General features: G+C 43.5%; 1 protein-coding gene across 7 annotated transcripts in view; it reads right to left on the bottom strand.

Annotated features, from left to right (window-relative positions):
- ST3GAL6 (ST3 beta-galactoside alpha-2,3-sialyltransferase 6) overlaps positions 1 to 17,760 on the bottom strand; it is a 635,416-nt gene that overhangs the window by 217,716 nt on the left and 399,940 nt on the right. For 5 of the 7 annotated variants that reach the window (XM_078657722.1, XM_078657727.1, XM_078657724.1 and 2 more), the window contains one exon: positions 15,997 to 16,119. The exons of the other annotated variants lie outside the window; for them this stretch is intronic. In XM_078657722.1, coding sequence (XP_078513848.1) covers positions 15,997 to 16,119 — 123 coding nt within the window. The remainder of the gene's footprint in view (positions 1 to 15,996; positions 16,120 to 17,760) is intronic. 7 annotated transcript variants of the gene reach the window in all.

Genomic DNA, 17,760 nt, shown 5'->3' with positions numbered 1-17,760 from the left:
GTGTATTTGACATGTCTTCTTCATCTCCGGCCTCCTTTCTCTCACTGTGTGTCTCCGATGCATCTTATCGCTGCTATTTTGTGTAATTACAGAAGAGAGTAAAATAAAATAGTTCGGAACGTGAAAAGGGGGCAAAGTAGAGTACTCCTCACCCCCTAGGCCTTTTTAGGCGGTCCCAAAAGGATCAGTTTCTGCTTTCCTGAGAGATTATGGTATGAGTTCCATATACCACAATAACTTGCATTACAACATGCAAGATATCTATCTCCTATTACCAACTTTTGGAGATATTCGCGCTAAGCGCGAATATCTCCAAAAAGTAACACCTGCCCTGAGCAGTTCTTAGCCATGTTATCCAATGGGAGGTGGATAACATGGCTAAGAGTATTAGCTCGGTAATGCATGAATATCGCTGAGTTTTTAGCGATATTCATGCATTGCGGCCGTTTATTATCGCATTTGCGATAAACCTTGATAATAGTAAGGTTTATCTTCGATAATTTCTGACGATGCTTAGTGGTAAAAAATTGGTTGGTAAGCATCGTTAGCGATAAATATCGCTTAACTTTGGTAATATGCCCCAACGTCTGTTAACGTTCGATTCGAAGGAAATGAGGAAGTGTTGAAAAACATTGTCTGCGCCATCTTGCCTTTTTTGAAATGCCACACTTTTGTCGTGCACGGCAGCCATTTTAGATGTCTTGACCAGACCCACTCTCTGCACGCTGTCGATTCGTAGCATGGCTCCTCACCCTCGTAAGCATCTCCCCCAGGCACTGGTCACCACCGCTCTCTGTCTTATGCATGGGCAATAAACCTCCCCCCATCTGCGCTGCTCTTCCCTGAGAATCACACTCTGTGCCCGCCCGACACCTCCCTTTCGCCCTATTCACTACCGCACCCTCTGACACTCCTCTTTCTCTGTGTCCGATTGTCCAGGCTATCAGCTAGCCCTGCAGATGTAGTTTATGGCCCCAGCTGTAAAGAATCACCCCTCTTCAAAGGAGTTATAGTAGATCAAGGCCCACACTCGATGAGATCCGTCACACCACACGTGTTCCTACTATCTGAAAACCATCCTGTATTGTGATTGGGGAGGGGACCGAGCCTGAAGCGGAAGATTCCAGGAATGACTCTTTGTACATCAAAGTTTTTACAATTATGTGTCACATTAAAAATATATAGCACTCCAACAAAGTAGTAGGAATATAAAACTTTAATAACATATAAATATATACAACAAAACAAAAACAGTAAAAACATTTAAACAACGAAGAGACCGTGGCAATTTCTTTTTAATTATCCAATAGATTTATTGAAATTGACAGCACCAATAATGAAATATTCTTGTCAGTAGCGGTCTGTTGTGCGAATAGTTCCAAGGCAGCAGAACGCGCTGAAATCTAGATGGCACGAAAGTGATGTCTAGTAAGTTGCCGCCCAGCAAAAAACGGCGTGGGGCGCCGCGGGGGTGAGTGAGTCCAGTAGGCACCACAGCTATTCTTACCGGCATTGCAGAATTACTGCTGGGGACAATGCCTGTGCTGTAGCAGGGTCACAGCAGAAACAAAAAGGATTCTGTTGAAGATGTTGTTGGTTTTCAATTTGAAAACAGTTCTGGTGTCAACTGCTATGCTAATGTAGTGGTTAATGTTTTGTTTTCTCTAGAAAATGTAAAAGAGGGGGAGGCAGTCCAAAGTTCCGTTAAAAGGGCAAAGGAAAGGATCGGTGGTTTGAACTATCAGTCAAAAAGGGGAGGGGGTGCAATAATTTTTCCTACCGGGTCACACTGTGCTTTCACCGGAAGTGAGGTCTGCAGGATTGTAGTAATTCAAAGTGAGGCTGGCGCCAGCATGGGAGCGCCGACGTCCCGCGGATACAGTTTCGTCACTCCACGGGCGATCATGGCAGTCATTCCCCATCGGGGGTCGGAGACTCCCGCGGCTCCTCTAGAATCTTCAAGGTCGTGGAGGACTTCGGTGGTGGAGTCAACCAGTGACCGGGCCATTTCTTTATGTTGGGCCCGCTCTTGCCAGGTCGACCGCCATTTTGAGAGTTCGGCAGCTACCGGCGATCGCGGGGTCACATGAGCGGACGGGCTCCACCCTGCCGGGCGAGACGTTGCAGCATGGCCACAGTGGAAGAACCGTTATCTAGGTCGTTCCGAAACTGTGCAGCACTGTAGTTGTTAGGATGCCACCGCCTGGAGCGCTGAGGGTGCAGCTGGGAAGTCTCCACCTGGGGAGGCGGGAGAGGCCTGTTCGCACCGTCTCTCCCTCCCAGTGCACCCCACGGCGTCTCGCTTGAGATTTGTTATGGCCGGACCAGGCGATGAGGACGAGGGGGGGGTCGGAGGCATGTGCAAGACATCCCCCCCCAGTGTTGTCGCAGCCATTATAAAAGAAAGAAGTGTCCCGTCCGTCTTCGGGCCGGGCTTCCGGTGGATGTCGGCCGGACGCCCCTGGCTCTGGCCCCATGAACGGGTTTCTTGGTTTATCGGCTGCAGCCGGATCCCGTCGGCCTCGGCCCCCCGACCGTTGGTGGTCGGACCGGAAGAGCATGTGGCGGGACTACCTGCAACTCTCAAGGGCCACCGCGGCCGGACTGGGAGAGAGAGGGGAGGGTCGAGGAGACATTCCCCCCCCCTGCAACTGTTCAGCGTTGTAAAGGCAATCCCCTGGCCGGGTCCCGCTGGTCTCGGCCTCTCCTCCGGCTACACCCTACGTTAGGATCTCCTGGCCGAGGCGTGGCAGCAGGACCTGCCTTATATGGGCTGCTCCCGGCTGGGCGTAGCCGGAACCCTGCCCCACCTTGGAAGTTTCCAGAGTGGGGGTGGATGTTCTACTGACTTGCATTTTCCCTAGTCTATCGATTTTTTTGGCGTGGCAGGCGGTGGGACAGCGAGGGGTGATTTGGTTTCTCTTACTGTTTTTCTGGTCTCTCACCACTGGCATATTTTAACGTTTTCTTGTTTCTAGGACATTAATAGGTTTTATCATTACGTTATGTTATCGTTTCTTTGTTCGTTGTTTAATAAAAGTTCATGTTCATCAGTGGCCTACTGATTTTCGTTTTCCTATTTTTTTCTTTCCAGGTTGTTTCATGGTAAAGTTTCTGTTAACAGGATACAGTGATCACTTCGTTATTATTGCATATGTCCTTTTCACTAGGGGTGCTCTCTGGTCGGGCCAGATGACGTATCTCTAGTAAATGGTCCGGGTGAAAAAGGTGCATCAATCAGTGGGGAGTAGATAGGCATGACAGATTACAACGGGGGAGAACGGTCCGCATTACGTACCCTTTCACTACTTGCAAAGATTTTCCTACGTTTATTTGCAAACAGGGAATACCTCCAAAAAGAACTAATTCCCAAACAGTCAATGTTCGGACAATCAATCAATCAATGAGGAATGAAATAGGTACGACGTGTTAAAGGCTTGCGTTACCTACCCTTCACTATCTGCAAAGGGAGATAGAATATTCCTATTCTTCCTCGTTTGCAGGTAGAGAAGATCGTTAAGAGAATTAACTTCGAACAATTCAATGCTCGATTGAAACAATCAACAAGGGGTACTGTGAACACAAATGAACGCCGCTTATATACATACGCATTGCTATTTTCAACAGGTTGTTCCTAATGTTTCTATTTTAGCGAGGTCAAAAGAGATCCCATTAGTGGCCTACTGATTTTGCTCGATTCCTTTTGTTTTTTTACACGATTTTTCGCTATCTGCAAAGACTAAACAGAGTATTGCGACTCTGTGCTTGTTTGTAAATAGAGAATGAACCAAAGAGAACAATCAATCAAATGGAGAGAGAAGCAGGCACGACGGATTACAAAGGGGGAAAGGGCTGCGTTAACTACCCTTCACTATCTGCAAAGAGAGAGTACTCCTAATAGAAATGAGGGGTGGGGGGCAGCAATCAAAGCAGATCAGTGTGCATAAACACGAAAAAAAAAATTCTTACCACGTACTTGACATTCGACAGCTTATGATATTTGCTATTAAAAAACCATTGAAATTCACTGAAAAAACCATAGGTTATAGACCATATATAGTTAGGAATTAGCATTTACAAAACCTTGAAAATTCACTGAAAAAACCATAGGTTATAGACCATATATAGTTAGGAATTAGCATTTACAAAACCTTGAAAATTCACTGAAAAAACCATAGGTTATAGACCATATATAGTTAGGAATTAGCATTTAAAAAACCTTATTTTACTCACACAAAACCATTGAAATTCCATATATAGTTAGTTGCACTAACTATATATCGCGCACCCGCAATCCACTGCTGATGATGTCACATATTACATCATTCATGACATGGTCAGTGACATCACTGATGACATCACTGATGACATCTCAAATGACATCACTGATGACATCACTGATGACATCTCATTTGACATCAATGACCACATCACTGATGATATCATTCATGTGACAATACAATGCATCTCTTCACACTTTAATATAACCTCTGTTACACCCAGTGTTAAATACAGAGTATAATTTTTGAAACCATTGACACACCAATACTAGTTACTACATACGCACTCAGTGATTCCTATGTTTACACACACATTCACTCATTTACCCATACAATCATTCATACATACAATCACTCATCTTTACAACACTATCATATGCACTCATACACCTATACAGACTCTCACACTCTGTCACTCATCCATGGAGTTACTCACACACCTAGTCAGTCCTGTAAAGAATCAATCACACTTCCATTTTCTAATCTATACAGTTAAACATAGAGCACCTTACATTTTGAAACATATACTAACACATAATTACTCTCTTATACAATCATTGATACAAGTACACATTGATCTGCACAGAGTCACACACCTCCCAGCCAGCCACACACACACTCAGTCAGTCTCCCATACAAATATTTGGGCAATCAATCAATAACCCATATAGTTACTCATATAGCTACTGATCAACACATGCAGCAGTTTACAGAACAACAGACATAATGATGCACAAATTAAGACAGTTTAGTCACTAACCCATGCACTCAGTGAGACACATTTAATCACTCACTCATACAGTCAGTCACGCACCTACTAAATCCTTCATCCAGACACTTCTACATCTACTCATTCTTCAATATGTAAAACATATTTAAACTTTACAGAAACACACAGTCACTGGATGATGTCATCAGTGATGTCATTTGAGATGTCATCAGTGATGTCATCAGTGATGTCACTGACCATGTCATGAATGATGTAATATGTGACATCATCAGCAGTGGATTGCGGGTGCGCGATATATAGTTAGTGCAACTAACTATATATGGAATTTCAATGGTTTTGTGTGAGTAAAATAAGGTTTTTTAAATGCTAATTCCTAACTATATATGGTCTATAACCTATGGTTTTTTCAGTGAATATATATATATATATATATATATATATATATATATATATATATATATATATATATATATAGGCTAATAAATACTAACTACTTAGGTAAGGAAGAGGGTGTAGACTGCCTTCTTTCAGCTGGAGATGCAGGTCCCACCTGTCCACCACTGACACCTGATGCAAGCTGAGCCTGGTGGACCTCAGAACATCTTCAAAGTTGACACTGCCTCAGCAACCAGCATATTTTCTAAATAGCGTCTCAATACATAAATCTCAGACTGCCTTCAGCAGTTGTTTCAGTATGTAGAATGACAACTCTGCTTAATCAGCAGAGCACCACACGTCAACATTCCAGCCCGCGATCCCAGGTGGTTGAATGCTCCAGGCTTTTTTGGAACGTGGCAGCATTATTAAGCATTTTCTTCACCGGTGAGACTTCAATTTTAGAGCATTAAATTGGAGTTAGCAAAACCGGTAACTACCGTGGACTTGCAGCAAATTCTAATGACTCAATATCGCCCCATTTAGAAGTACAGCCAAGAGCAGATCATTTGTATCCTTAGGAGCAGAGAAATGTTCAGGGAATCCAGGGGCGCGCTAAGTTGAGAGAAGGGGCACCAGTAATTACTTAAAGTGCTAAGACCTGGTGTTGTTTGTGATCTCCCAGCCACAGAACTGATGAAAGATGCTTGTACGCCTGAATATTCACATATAGGGTCCTCAGCAGACTTTTTACGGAAAAGAGGATGCCACCAACTGGTATATCCAAAGGTACGTTGGCAGTCTACTGAAGACATCAGCAGATGCGTAGTAATAAGAATACGGAGATACTCAAAGATTATTATTGCATAATGACAATTTTAGATCGATTACGATGTTAATGGTATTAAGTGCTAAATGTAAGTCTCCCTAACCTGAATGGGTGTCCCCATAAACTGCGTATTCTTCTGCTAATGTCCTTTTAACTAATATAGTTAATACGCTTTAAAAAGTCAGAACACTACAATGGTCCTTCTACTGTGCTACCACTCTGGAGATAAAGACAGATTTCCTTGTGCTGTACTCCCACACCACAATTCGGGACTACGCGAGATGGACATCAAAGAGAAGCAATGTTCGGATGATGGAATAAATCAACTGTATCTATGCGTGGCCCTTGAGCATCAGTTTCTGATGCACATCAGTATGTTACAAGGATTCTCCACAGAGCTTGTGCATGACACACAGCTAGCATTACTCTAGGTTCTACAAGGTTATCAGTTATTCTATTCTTCAGCATCAGAGTGATTCAACTGCAGGCCCTGGTTGCTTGTTGTGATGCTATTCCCAAGAATATTGGCGATGTGGCTTTGACTTTATCTTTTCCAAGAACCTTTACAACTCCAAGTCAGATTTCAGTATTCCCAAGCCATAACAGCTCCACACTACATTTTCATGAATGTTAAAATGATGCTGGATTTTACATCACAATAAGACCTACCTGCACTACACAGGTGCAGAGTACATACAATGCAAGGTATAAAATATCCGTAAATACTGTACGTTAATGTACAGCTGTAAACTTACTACTACCTTCACTCGAATTCCAGATTCACTGCCTTGACATGGCACTACGCTAGTGAATATCAAAGGCCCCCTGAATTCTGGGTAAATCAACTCCTAGGACAGGGAAAATACATATGCGTAAACATCTCTCCTAGGCAATACCAACAATATACAAGCAATACTTTGTGGAGGACTCAGGAAGGAACAAAGAACTATAGAAAGATTAAACAAGCATTTGCAATGCAATAGGTCTCGCATTAGGAAAGTTTGAGCTATTGGTATTGTAAATGACACATTTTTTATTTATGTGTTGGTTTTGAAAATAGCGAAAATAGCTTTGTCATTTACAATGCCAAAAGTTTTAACTTTCGCAAATGTGACACCTATAGCATTTGTAATGCAATATGTGTTGTATTTACGTGACTTAGATGTATTGATATTACAAATAAAAAGGGTGCAGTGTGTGTGTGAGGGTGCAGTGTGTGTGTGTGAGGGTGCAGTGTGTGTGTGTGAGGGTGCAGTGTGTGTGTGTGAGGGTGCAGTGTGTGTGTGAGGGTGCAGAGTGTGTGAGGGTGCAGAGTGTGTGAGGGTGCAGAGTGTGTGAGAGTGCAGAGTGTGTGAGAGTGCAGAGTGTGTGAGAGTGCAGAGTGTGTGAGAGTGCAGAGTGTGTGAGGGTGCAGAGTGTGTGAGGGTGCAGAGTGTGAGGGTGCAGAGTGTGTGAGGGTGCAGAGTGTGTTAGGGTGCATAGTGTGTGAGGGTGCAGAGTGTGTGAGGGTGCAGAGTGTGTGAGGGTGAGTCTCCTGGGAACATAAACTATGGGAAAATGAATATTGGGAAACATTACATACGTGCAGGAGTTTGCATGGCAATATACAAAATAAAGAAACATAGAGGTAAATACCAGCTTTAAAAAATCCATTAAGTTGCTAGAGACGCACAGCAGCTGTGATTTCATGTAAATAAAATAAAACAAGTCACTGCGAACACGCTGTGTAGCCAATAAATTATATGTCTGCCCACAAGGCTGTAGTCAGACACCCTTTCATGCACAGGACTTAAGTCTCAAACAATCTCTTGCCAGTGTTGTCAAAGTCAGGACTAGCTCCCCCTGGATGATTTCTAAAGCAGGCCTTTTGAGTGTAAATATTGGCGCTGGGGGGTTAAGTGTCGCTGGAGATCCTTCAAATCTCAGGCAGGAATCCCTGCAGGGCTGGCTCCGCTTTTCATCCTTCAAGCGAGGCTTACATTACACATAGCTCTGAGAGGCTATTAGTTAGTTGGTGCGCGCTGCCTAACTGGTCTAATCAATGGTCAACAGGGGAGAGGCAGATTCTGTATCTAAAGGAAGTGTTCATATAGTCTGTCTGCAGGGAAAAAAGTCGAGGTGCTGCAGCGACATGTTCAAGATCACACAGTGTGCCTCTCTGATAGCAGCCATAGCATTTCCAAAACTGTTTTATGTTTAAAAAAATCTTAATGGGCGTAGGATGATAACATATTCAGAAGTGGGTGCTTGAACAATATATCCAAACTTTTAGCACTGAAAACATCTATGTGTGTTTTTAGGTGTTTTAGTGGAAGAAATAATGGATGGTGCTATGAACAAAGTTTCTGGCAAAGGAGTTAGCTGATTCTTCTAAAGTAAAGGGATTACATTCAATTACTTGCTGACAGTACCAGGCGTGGTAGCATGTCTTCATCCTTTGAAAAAAGTACAGTGATCGAATGCTGCACATAGAGGGCATAGGGTAGACCTGTGTGCCAGCATTTGCGAAATGTACCGTAATTTTACTCTAGCTTTACTGGCTGCCTCTGTGAGAGTTCATCTCCTTAGGTCTTATGAGCCGCGCATGTTTGTCTGGCCATTAGGATGAAAGCTATGCCAGAATGTCTGGGCAAAACATCACACGTTCAGCTCTTGGTACTGCACGCAAAGCCTGGGCGTCGATGGACTGCACCTCTTTGTCAGGGGTGTTAAAAATGTGATAGGTATACTTGAGGCTGTGTGCATTAAACGTATCTTTTTTTGCATTTGGAGGCTAAATAACTACAATACAGTGTGACAGTTCGCAGAAGGAGGGGTAAATGTACCTGTACTGCCAGCCTTTGCCACCGCTACAGCCAGTACCCCCTGGCCCTCGAGGCCCGGGGTCGCTCTTGTTCGGCAGCCCCAGAACCTCCAGCTTGTTCTCGGTGTCGCAGACCCTGACCGGGGTGGTCTCCCCCTGCATGGCGACTCCGTGGACGCTGACCACACTGCAGCCCCCACCCCCGGGAGCTACAGCCTCCCGTGGTCTGCTCCTTGCGGTCTCCTCCTCGTCCTCTTCATTCCCAGGGCCTCTACAGTACAGCAGCTCAGAGAAGGGTCCCGGAGGTAGGATATTGCCTCCTTTCCTAAGTCCGCCCCGGCTTGGCGAACTCTACACCCGCCTCCCAGGGAGACACAGGGAAAGCAGGAGGCGGGACAAGTGATGACACCACAGCCACTACGCTTCCGGGGCCCTGCAGAACAAACGCTGGGATACCCTTCTGAAGTCAACATAGCGCCATTTTGGTTAAGGAGCAATACATGAACAATAGAACCAAACAATACTAGAACGTCAAGGTTCAACGGGAAGATCAGAAACCAAACTTGAAAAACACCTTCTGTAAGAGTAAACTATTGAAAATAGCAGAAAACGCAAACTGTAATGGAAGCTACGAATGAGACAATGTGAGCGTAGGCATTTCTTAATATTCTTATATTATTATATTAAATCAATCTCCTAGATTTGTTAAAAAATATTTACATTTTAAAATTGATATAGTACAAACCTAATACATATGATGACAAACATTATTGTTATTCCTATGTTAAAAGTCCTAGGAACATCGTGCGGTCTCCATTTAAAGATGGCCGCTTTTTCGTATTCACGCAGGAACATTTACAGACAATCTTCCGAAAGAACAGTCAGGAGGCGACCGCCTGCAGTGTGCAAAGGGCCGCTCACTCCGAAAACGGTTTGCTATTCGTAGACTCGCAGACCGAAAACTGCCATCACCTAAACATTTGCTGACATCTTAAACAGGTATAATTTCTCATTCTTTAAACTGCTACTACTACAAAAACAAAGGTGATTGGCCCATGCTGCCGTTTTTGCTGGGGCCACGACGCACCCTGCAGTTAGAAATGATAGCGGACCAGAGAGGGAGCATGTCTAAAAGGAGTACTGCCTCCTGATTGGCTGAGGAGCCGACGCGGGAATCGAAACTAGTGGTGCGCGCGCACCAGAGGAGCGGGGGCAAGGGAGCGCGAAGACGCCGAGACGAGGTAAGGGATGTGTGTGTAAGCGCCGGGGGTTCTCTGTGTATGTGTGTGCGTGCGTGCGTGTGTGTATGCGGGGGGTTCTGTATGTATGTATGTATGTGTGTGTGTATGCGTGGGGGGGCTGTATGTGTGTTGTGCATGTGTTGTGAAGAGCCTGTTGATGCGCGCGACCTGATCCCGGCAGGCTGCTGCTGCTGCGTGCGCGTGACAGTCTGTTGTCCTCTCCGGCTCCCTTTGAGTCCTTGAAAGCCGGAATGATAACAATAGTCTCGCTCTGCGACAGCAGGCCTTTGGCCTGCAATCGCAGGGCGAGACCTAAAAAGGGAAGTTTTATTCGGTGTCACAAATGTATATAATAAAAATTCAGTAAAACTGAACGGTACATCAATACTGCTGGTTTGTTACGAAGGATATTTTTAATTTATTTGTTATGTTTTCTGTCATAAGGACCAACTGATTGTTGTTGATTATTATGAAGTATCGATGTACCGTTCAGTTTTACTGAATTTTTATTATATACATTTGTGACACCGAATAAAACAATACACTTCCCTTTTTTAATCTTTCTATAGTTCTTTGTTCCTTCCCGAGTCCTCCACAAAGTATTGCTTGTATATTGTTGTAGTTGACATGGCACTACTGCACATCTTTATGACCACCTTCTGTATATATCTTTGGTATCGAAGACATTACTGTAGCTTTGCTTTTTTATCTCAAGTCTCCTAAGGACTTTGTGACTTCATTGGCTAAAAAACCTGCCAAGCCTTTCAAGAATGGACACTAAGCTTTTGACCATTTCCGCTTAACGTGGTTGAGGTGCATAAAAACTGGCATATTCTGGATCTAGCTGGTGGCCTATTTAGTGTAGTCTGAGTGTGACTAAACTAGGTAGGACTGTTCTTATGTATATCGCCTTAATCTGAAGGAGTTTCCTATTTTGCCATCTACCACAACCAGAAGAAAAAGAAATGTGGACATTCATAAATCATACATTTTAGCATACTAGGCATTGGTTCACTGGGCCGGCAAAGAGACAACTTCATCAGGCCAGAACAAACGGACCAATAGTTTTAGCCTGCCATGTTGTTACTCATCGCTCATCAACTTGCCCCCTTACAAAGACCCATTTATCCAATGTGGGATCAGAACCTTGAAACTTTAGATCTTTAAGAAATTCGAGGCTCCCTAGACATTACATGTCATCTCCTTGTCCTGGCCGTCATTCTGCACTGTAGTAGTGGAAGGGGAATGCCTCCATCCCAAACAATTATCAGTCAACGAATACCTGCTTTGTGCGGCAAATATCAAAGAAACTGTCCTGAAAAGAGATAGGTAGTGCTCTGAAGTTCGACCACGGTTAGCATTGAAGAAGAGTTAAAAATATTAGACTGCCAAGTATTTCTCTAGACCCTAGGTCGATGAGAAAACCTACCCTTGCTTCTCTAGAGGACATTCAGCTTAATTTTTCTGGTCACGTTTTACTGTTCTGGACAGCGAGGGTAGTACTAATGCAAAAATAATCTGGACAACTGATGTGCGTCACTTGTGCCAGCACTTAGTCTTCAGAGAACCAGCTTATCTCAGAGATCTGAAATTTCGGAGTCAAGTTCGTTGGTCAATAATATAAGTCCAAACCCAGTTCCCAAGATGGTCTGTATGAGTGAAAGTTGGCTACTACCTATTGTGGTCCTCGAGGCCCGGGGTCGCTCTTGTTCGGCAGCCCCAGAACCTCCAGCTTGTTCTCGGTGTCGCAGACCCTGACCGGGGTGGTCTCCCCCTGCATGGCGACTCCGTGGACGCTGACCACACTGCAGCCCCCACCCCCGGGAGCTACAGCCTCCCGTGGTCTGCTCCTTGCGGTCTCCTCCTCGTCCTCTTCATTCCCAGGGCCTCTACAGTACAGCAGCTCAGAGAAGGGTCCCGGAGGTAGGATATTGCCTCCTTTCCTAAGTCCGCCCCGGCTTGGCGAACTCTACACCCGCCTCCCAGGGAGACACAGGGAAAGCAGGAGGCGGGACAAGTGATGACACCACAGCCACTACGCTTCCGGGGCCCTGCAGAACAAACGCTGGGATACCCTTCTGAAGTCAACATAGCGCCATTTTGGTTAAGGAGCAATACATGAACAATAGAACCAAACAATACTAGAACGTCAAGGTTCAACGGGAAGATCAGAAACCAAACTTGAAAAACACCTTCTGTAAGAGTAAACTATTGAAAATAGCAGAAAACGCAAACTGTAATGGAAGCTACGAATGAGACAATGTGAGCGTAGGCATTTCTTAATATTCTTATATTATTATATTAAATCAATCTCCTAGATTTGTTAAAAAATATTTACATTTTAAAATTGATATAGTACAAACCTAATACATATGATGACAAACATTATTGTTATTCCTATGTTAAAAGTCCTAGGAACATCGTGCGGTCTCCATTTAAAGATGGCCGCTTTTTCGTATTCACGCAGGAACATTTACAGACAATCTTCCGAAAGAACAGTCAGGAGGCGACCGCCTGCAGTGTGCAAAGGGCCGCTCACTCCGAAAACGGTTTGCTATTCGTAGACTCGCAGACCGAAAACTGCCATCACCTAAACATTTGCTGACATCTTAAACAGGTATAATTTCTCATTCTTTAAACTGCTACTACTACAAAAACAAAGGTGATTGGCCCATGCTGCCGTTTTTGCTGGGGCCACGACGCACCCTGCAGTTAGAAATGATAGCGGACCAGAGAGGGAGCATGTCTAAAAGGAGTACTGCCTCCTGATTGGCTGAGGAGCCGACGCGGGAATCGAAACTAGTGGTGCGCGCGCACCAGAGGAGCGGGGGCAAGGGAGCGCGAAGACGCCGAGACGAGGTAAGGGATGTGTGTGTAAGCGCCGGGGGTTCTCTGTGTATGTGTGTGCGTGCGTGCGTGTGTGTATGCGGGGGGTTCTGTATGTATGTATGTATGTGTGTGTGTATGCGTGGGGGGGCTGTATGTGTGTTGTGCATGTGTTGTGAAGAGCCTGTTGATGCGCGCGACCTGATCCCGGCAGGCTGCTGCTGCTGCGTGCGCGTGACAGTCTGTTGTCCTCTCCGGCTCCCTTTGAGTCCTTGAAAGCCGGAATGATAACAATAGTCTCGCTCTGCGACAGCAGGCCTTTGGCCTGCAATCGCAGGGCGAGACCTAAAAAGGGAAGTTTTATTCGGTGTCACAAATGTATATAATAAAAATTCAGTAAAACTGAACGGTACATCAATACTGCTGGTTTGTTACGAAGGATATTTTTAATTTATTTGTTATGTTTTCTGTCATAAGGACCAACTGATTGTTGTTGATTATTATGAAGTATCGATGTACCGTTCAGTTTTACTGAATTTTTATTATATACATTTGTGACACCGAATAAAACAATACACTTCCCTTTTTTAATCTTTCTATAGTTCTTTGTTCCTTCCCGAGTCCTCCACAAAGTATTGCTTGTATATTGTTGTAGTTGACATGGCACTACTGCACATCTTTATGACCACCTTCTGTATATATCTTTGGTATCGAAGACATTACTGTAGCTTTGCTTTTTTATCTCAAGTCTCCTAAGGACTTTGTGACTTCATTGGCTAAAAAACCTGCCAAGCCTTTCAAGAATGGACACTAAGCTTTTGACCATTTCCGCTTAACGTGGTTGAGGTGCATAAAAACTGGCATATTCTGGATCTAGCTGGTGGCCTATTTAGTGTAGTCTGAGTGTGACTAAACTAGGTAGGACTGTTCTTATGTATATCGCCTTAATCTGAAGGAGTTTCCTATTTTGCCATCTACCACAACCAGAAGAAAAAGAAATGTGGACATTCATAAATCATACATTTTAGCATACTAGGCATTGGTTCACTGGGCCGGCAAAGAGACAACTTCATCAGGCCAGAACAAACGGACCAATAGTTTTAGCCTGCCATGTTGTTACTCATCGCTCATCAACTTGCCCCCTTACAAAGACCCATTTATCCAATGTGGGATCAGAACCTTGAAACTTTAGATCTTTAAGAAATTCGAGGCTCCCTAGACATTACATGTCATCTCCTTGTCCTGGCCGTCATTCTGCACTGTAGTAGTGGAAGGGGAATGCCTCCATCCCAAACAATTATCAGTCAACGAATACCTGCTTTGTGCGGCAAATATCAAAGAAACTGTCCTGAAAAGAGATAGGTAGTGCTCTGAAGTTCGACCACGGTTAGCATTGAAGAAGAGTTAAAAATATTAGACTGCCAAGTATTTCTCTAGACCCTAGGTCGATGAGAAAACCTACCCTTGCTTCTCTAGAGGACATTCAGCTTAATTTTTCTGGTCACGTTTTACTGTTCTGGACAGCGAGGGTAGTACTAATGCAAAAATAATCTGGACAACTGATGTGCGTCACTTGTGCCAGCACTTAGTCTTCAGAGAACCAGCTTATCTCAGAGATCTGAAATTTCGGAGTCAAGTTCGTTGGTCAATAATATAAGTCCAAACCCAGTTCCCAAGATGGTCTGTATGAGTGAAAGTTGGCTACTACCTATTGTGGTCCTAACGCAAAATGTTATTATTTACCTTTTTTTTTTTAATACAATGTGTAGAATTTACATTTAAGAATGAAGTATGTTTAATGCAAACTTTGTATTAGGCAACCATACTTAAAACCTATGGGCAGGTAACTCACCTATAAGGCCTGGATTCTTAAGCTGAAATTTGTAAAGGTACCAAGTTTTACCATGAAGACCCATTCATTCTGAAATGCTTGTTTTTTACTTTAACCAACAGTTGTGAAACTTGTTTTTCTTCTTTTGCTGCTGATATTGCAATTTCGGAAGCTATTGTTTATTAGGTAATGAATAGACATTTGTTGCAATAGATGACTGATAGTGAGGTTCACACCACAAAAGCTGCAGATGACAGGGAGGATGATTCATGAAAAAACGATTTTGAAACAAGATAGGAAGTGCTGCAACATTCAGGGACACAATGGTTAAAGACAATTTTACTCTGGTGAGATGATGGGGAGTAGACCTGTTCCCAGGAGCATGCTGAAATCGTATTACTCAACAAGAAGAAAGAATATCAATGTTGCATCATAGAAAACGTGTTTTCATGTTCCTAGACTAGTTATGTAGAGATTCTTCCACCCTTTCAATGCAGAGCAGACTGAGTTTTCACTCAGTCTTTTCTTGTGTCACACTCTCTTGGAGGAGATGCTGTACTGAGTTTCTTTGACATCTCTCTATGAGAATTCTGCTATTATTTGAGCTGCGAAAACGTTCCACCTTATACTGCTCAAGCTTTCTGCTTATACTCAATTCTCTCATCAGACCTCTTCATGGGTATCTGAACTGACATCTTAAATCCTACTCACATTTATCTTAGCTGAGAATAGGGATGTTTCTTTATAGAATGCACTTGTTACATTTATTTTTATTTACTGAACTGATTTGCCTTATTACTATAAACGGATTTGATTAAATTAACTTTTAATGATGAGTATGTAACAAGCAGAACGCCGTGCTCCAGCAGTTGTCTGGCTGTGCACTTCACAATATCAACTGCAATGGCACAGTAATCTGCTTTTCCCTCATCACAATAAGCCCAGGGAATCCCTTTCTGTAGCATATAACAGAGAGGAAGGGACGTAGCTAAACGAGAAGCAGAAATCTATGGCTTCGCCATCCAGGATGGAGAATAAATCACTAAATGCCCAATGGGCCAGATGTAATAAACTGCCTTACCTTAAACTGGGACTTGCCCCAACGAGAGACTTAATTGTGTTAGCCTCAATCCTGTTCTGGGTCGGTGTCTGGATTACCCCTGGAGAGCTCTTTTCTGAATGAGTCTTGAGCGGGATGTTAGGCCTGGAGCAAGTGAAAAAATACCCTAGTTTAGCGGCGAAGAATCCAAATTGCAGAGTCTAGGGCAAATATACTTTTGGAATGCAACTACCACTCTTATTAAGCATCCTTAGTAAAATGTAAAAAGGGCATTACAAAATGAGTAACTCTCCTGCAGATTCAGGGGTTGTTGGTGGTGGGAGTGGTGTAATATACTCCATCCGAAAAGCTACTGAACGATTATTAAGATACCTTATCTAGGGCAAACCGCTTCTTTGTTATCGTTGCTCTGTCCTAACCTATTTATTTTCATTTAAACTAGATTCTCCTGGGAGACAGTTTGGCCGAGTGGGAGGACAGAGGTGTTCTAGGGTTGTGCAACAAGAACCTAGAGATCATAACCTGATGTTCAGCCAAGTTTTTCACAGCCTGCTCAAGCATCAAATTGCAGTGGTCCACATACGGTCTACGGTTGGTGCCAAGGGAGTAGGCAGATTCTGCTGTAATGCGCTTTTGTGCCTATGCTTTGGCATGCGCCCACTTTACTTCAAACAGAGACTGTAGCTGTCAGGTATCTCAAATAAAACAGTGGTGTTCATGTCTGAGATTGAAAGCCTGCTAGAGTTATGGCTGGTTCTTGTTCTCTTGTAGGCAAAGGGTGTTGTGTTTCCAAATGGTCTGTTTATTGTTTTGATTTAGCTCCAATTCAAATGCCGCAGCTATAGTTCTAGTACTTGTCTATTTCTATATTTATTTCTCCCTTTGGTGGATGCACTCAAAATATAGTTCAGATCCCACCTTGGGGAGCTGGAGGGGGTTATCTCGAGTAAACACTAAAATACGCAGAGCTCAAGAAATGCAGGTTATATTGTAAATGTAATGGACCAGTGGCCATGCCACTTTGGAATGATCTTGCAGCAGGTCCGAGTGTCTGTATAACAGTACCTACATTGCTTTGTTTTACATCCTTTTTGTGAACATCAGAACTCTCAAGTTTCCCTGGCTCCCGAATGTGTATTGCATCCTCTCCAAGTCTTTGCTTTGCATTCTGGAACTTGTAGTTACATTTATCCCACAATAACATCATAACTGCAATTTCCAAGACAGAAAAAAAGCCTAGACAAGCCACTTGTGCAAAGACATTGAATAATTTAGAGCTCAGGAACATACTAAGGCTGAATATTTTTTTTTAGCTGGAATGTTTTTAAGTAGAGTTTTAAAAAATTGTCTTACAGCGCACTACCTATTTTATGTATCTGAGCTATATTCTATTTTGGTATTGGAAAAGAATGTATACAATGCGGTACATTGATGTTATAAATGAAAAGTTAGAAATAAATGAAATTGACTGCTACATCAGCAATATAGGCATAAACCTAGGCGGAGCCTCTACTCGACACTTTCACGGCGGTTACCTGATGGGCCCATCAAAGTTTACTGGTGAATTAAGGACTGAATGGAAAGGCTTCACATCCTAAAGCTTTTCAGATGAGGCCTGCACCAGTATCCACATAACCATCAGCATTATTATCATGGTTCCACATTTCAACCCACTGCAAACGTCTCATTACATGTAACCGTATATTGGTGTATTTCAAGGCTAACCTTCCTATGGATTCCTCTGGCACATTTGCAACCATGTACAGTCACGATGGTGACGGCTTC

Source organism: Lissotriton helveticus, chromosome 8 (genome assembly GCF_964261635.1).
Source record: "Lissotriton helveticus chromosome 8, aLisHel1.1, whole genome shotgun sequence".
NCBI classification, from domain to species: Eukaryota; Metazoa; Chordata; class Amphibia; order Caudata; family Salamandridae; genus Lissotriton; species Lissotriton helveticus.
The sequence above is the reverse complement of the archived record's forward strand: the minus strand, read 5'-3'. Positions and strand labels throughout refer to the sequence as shown.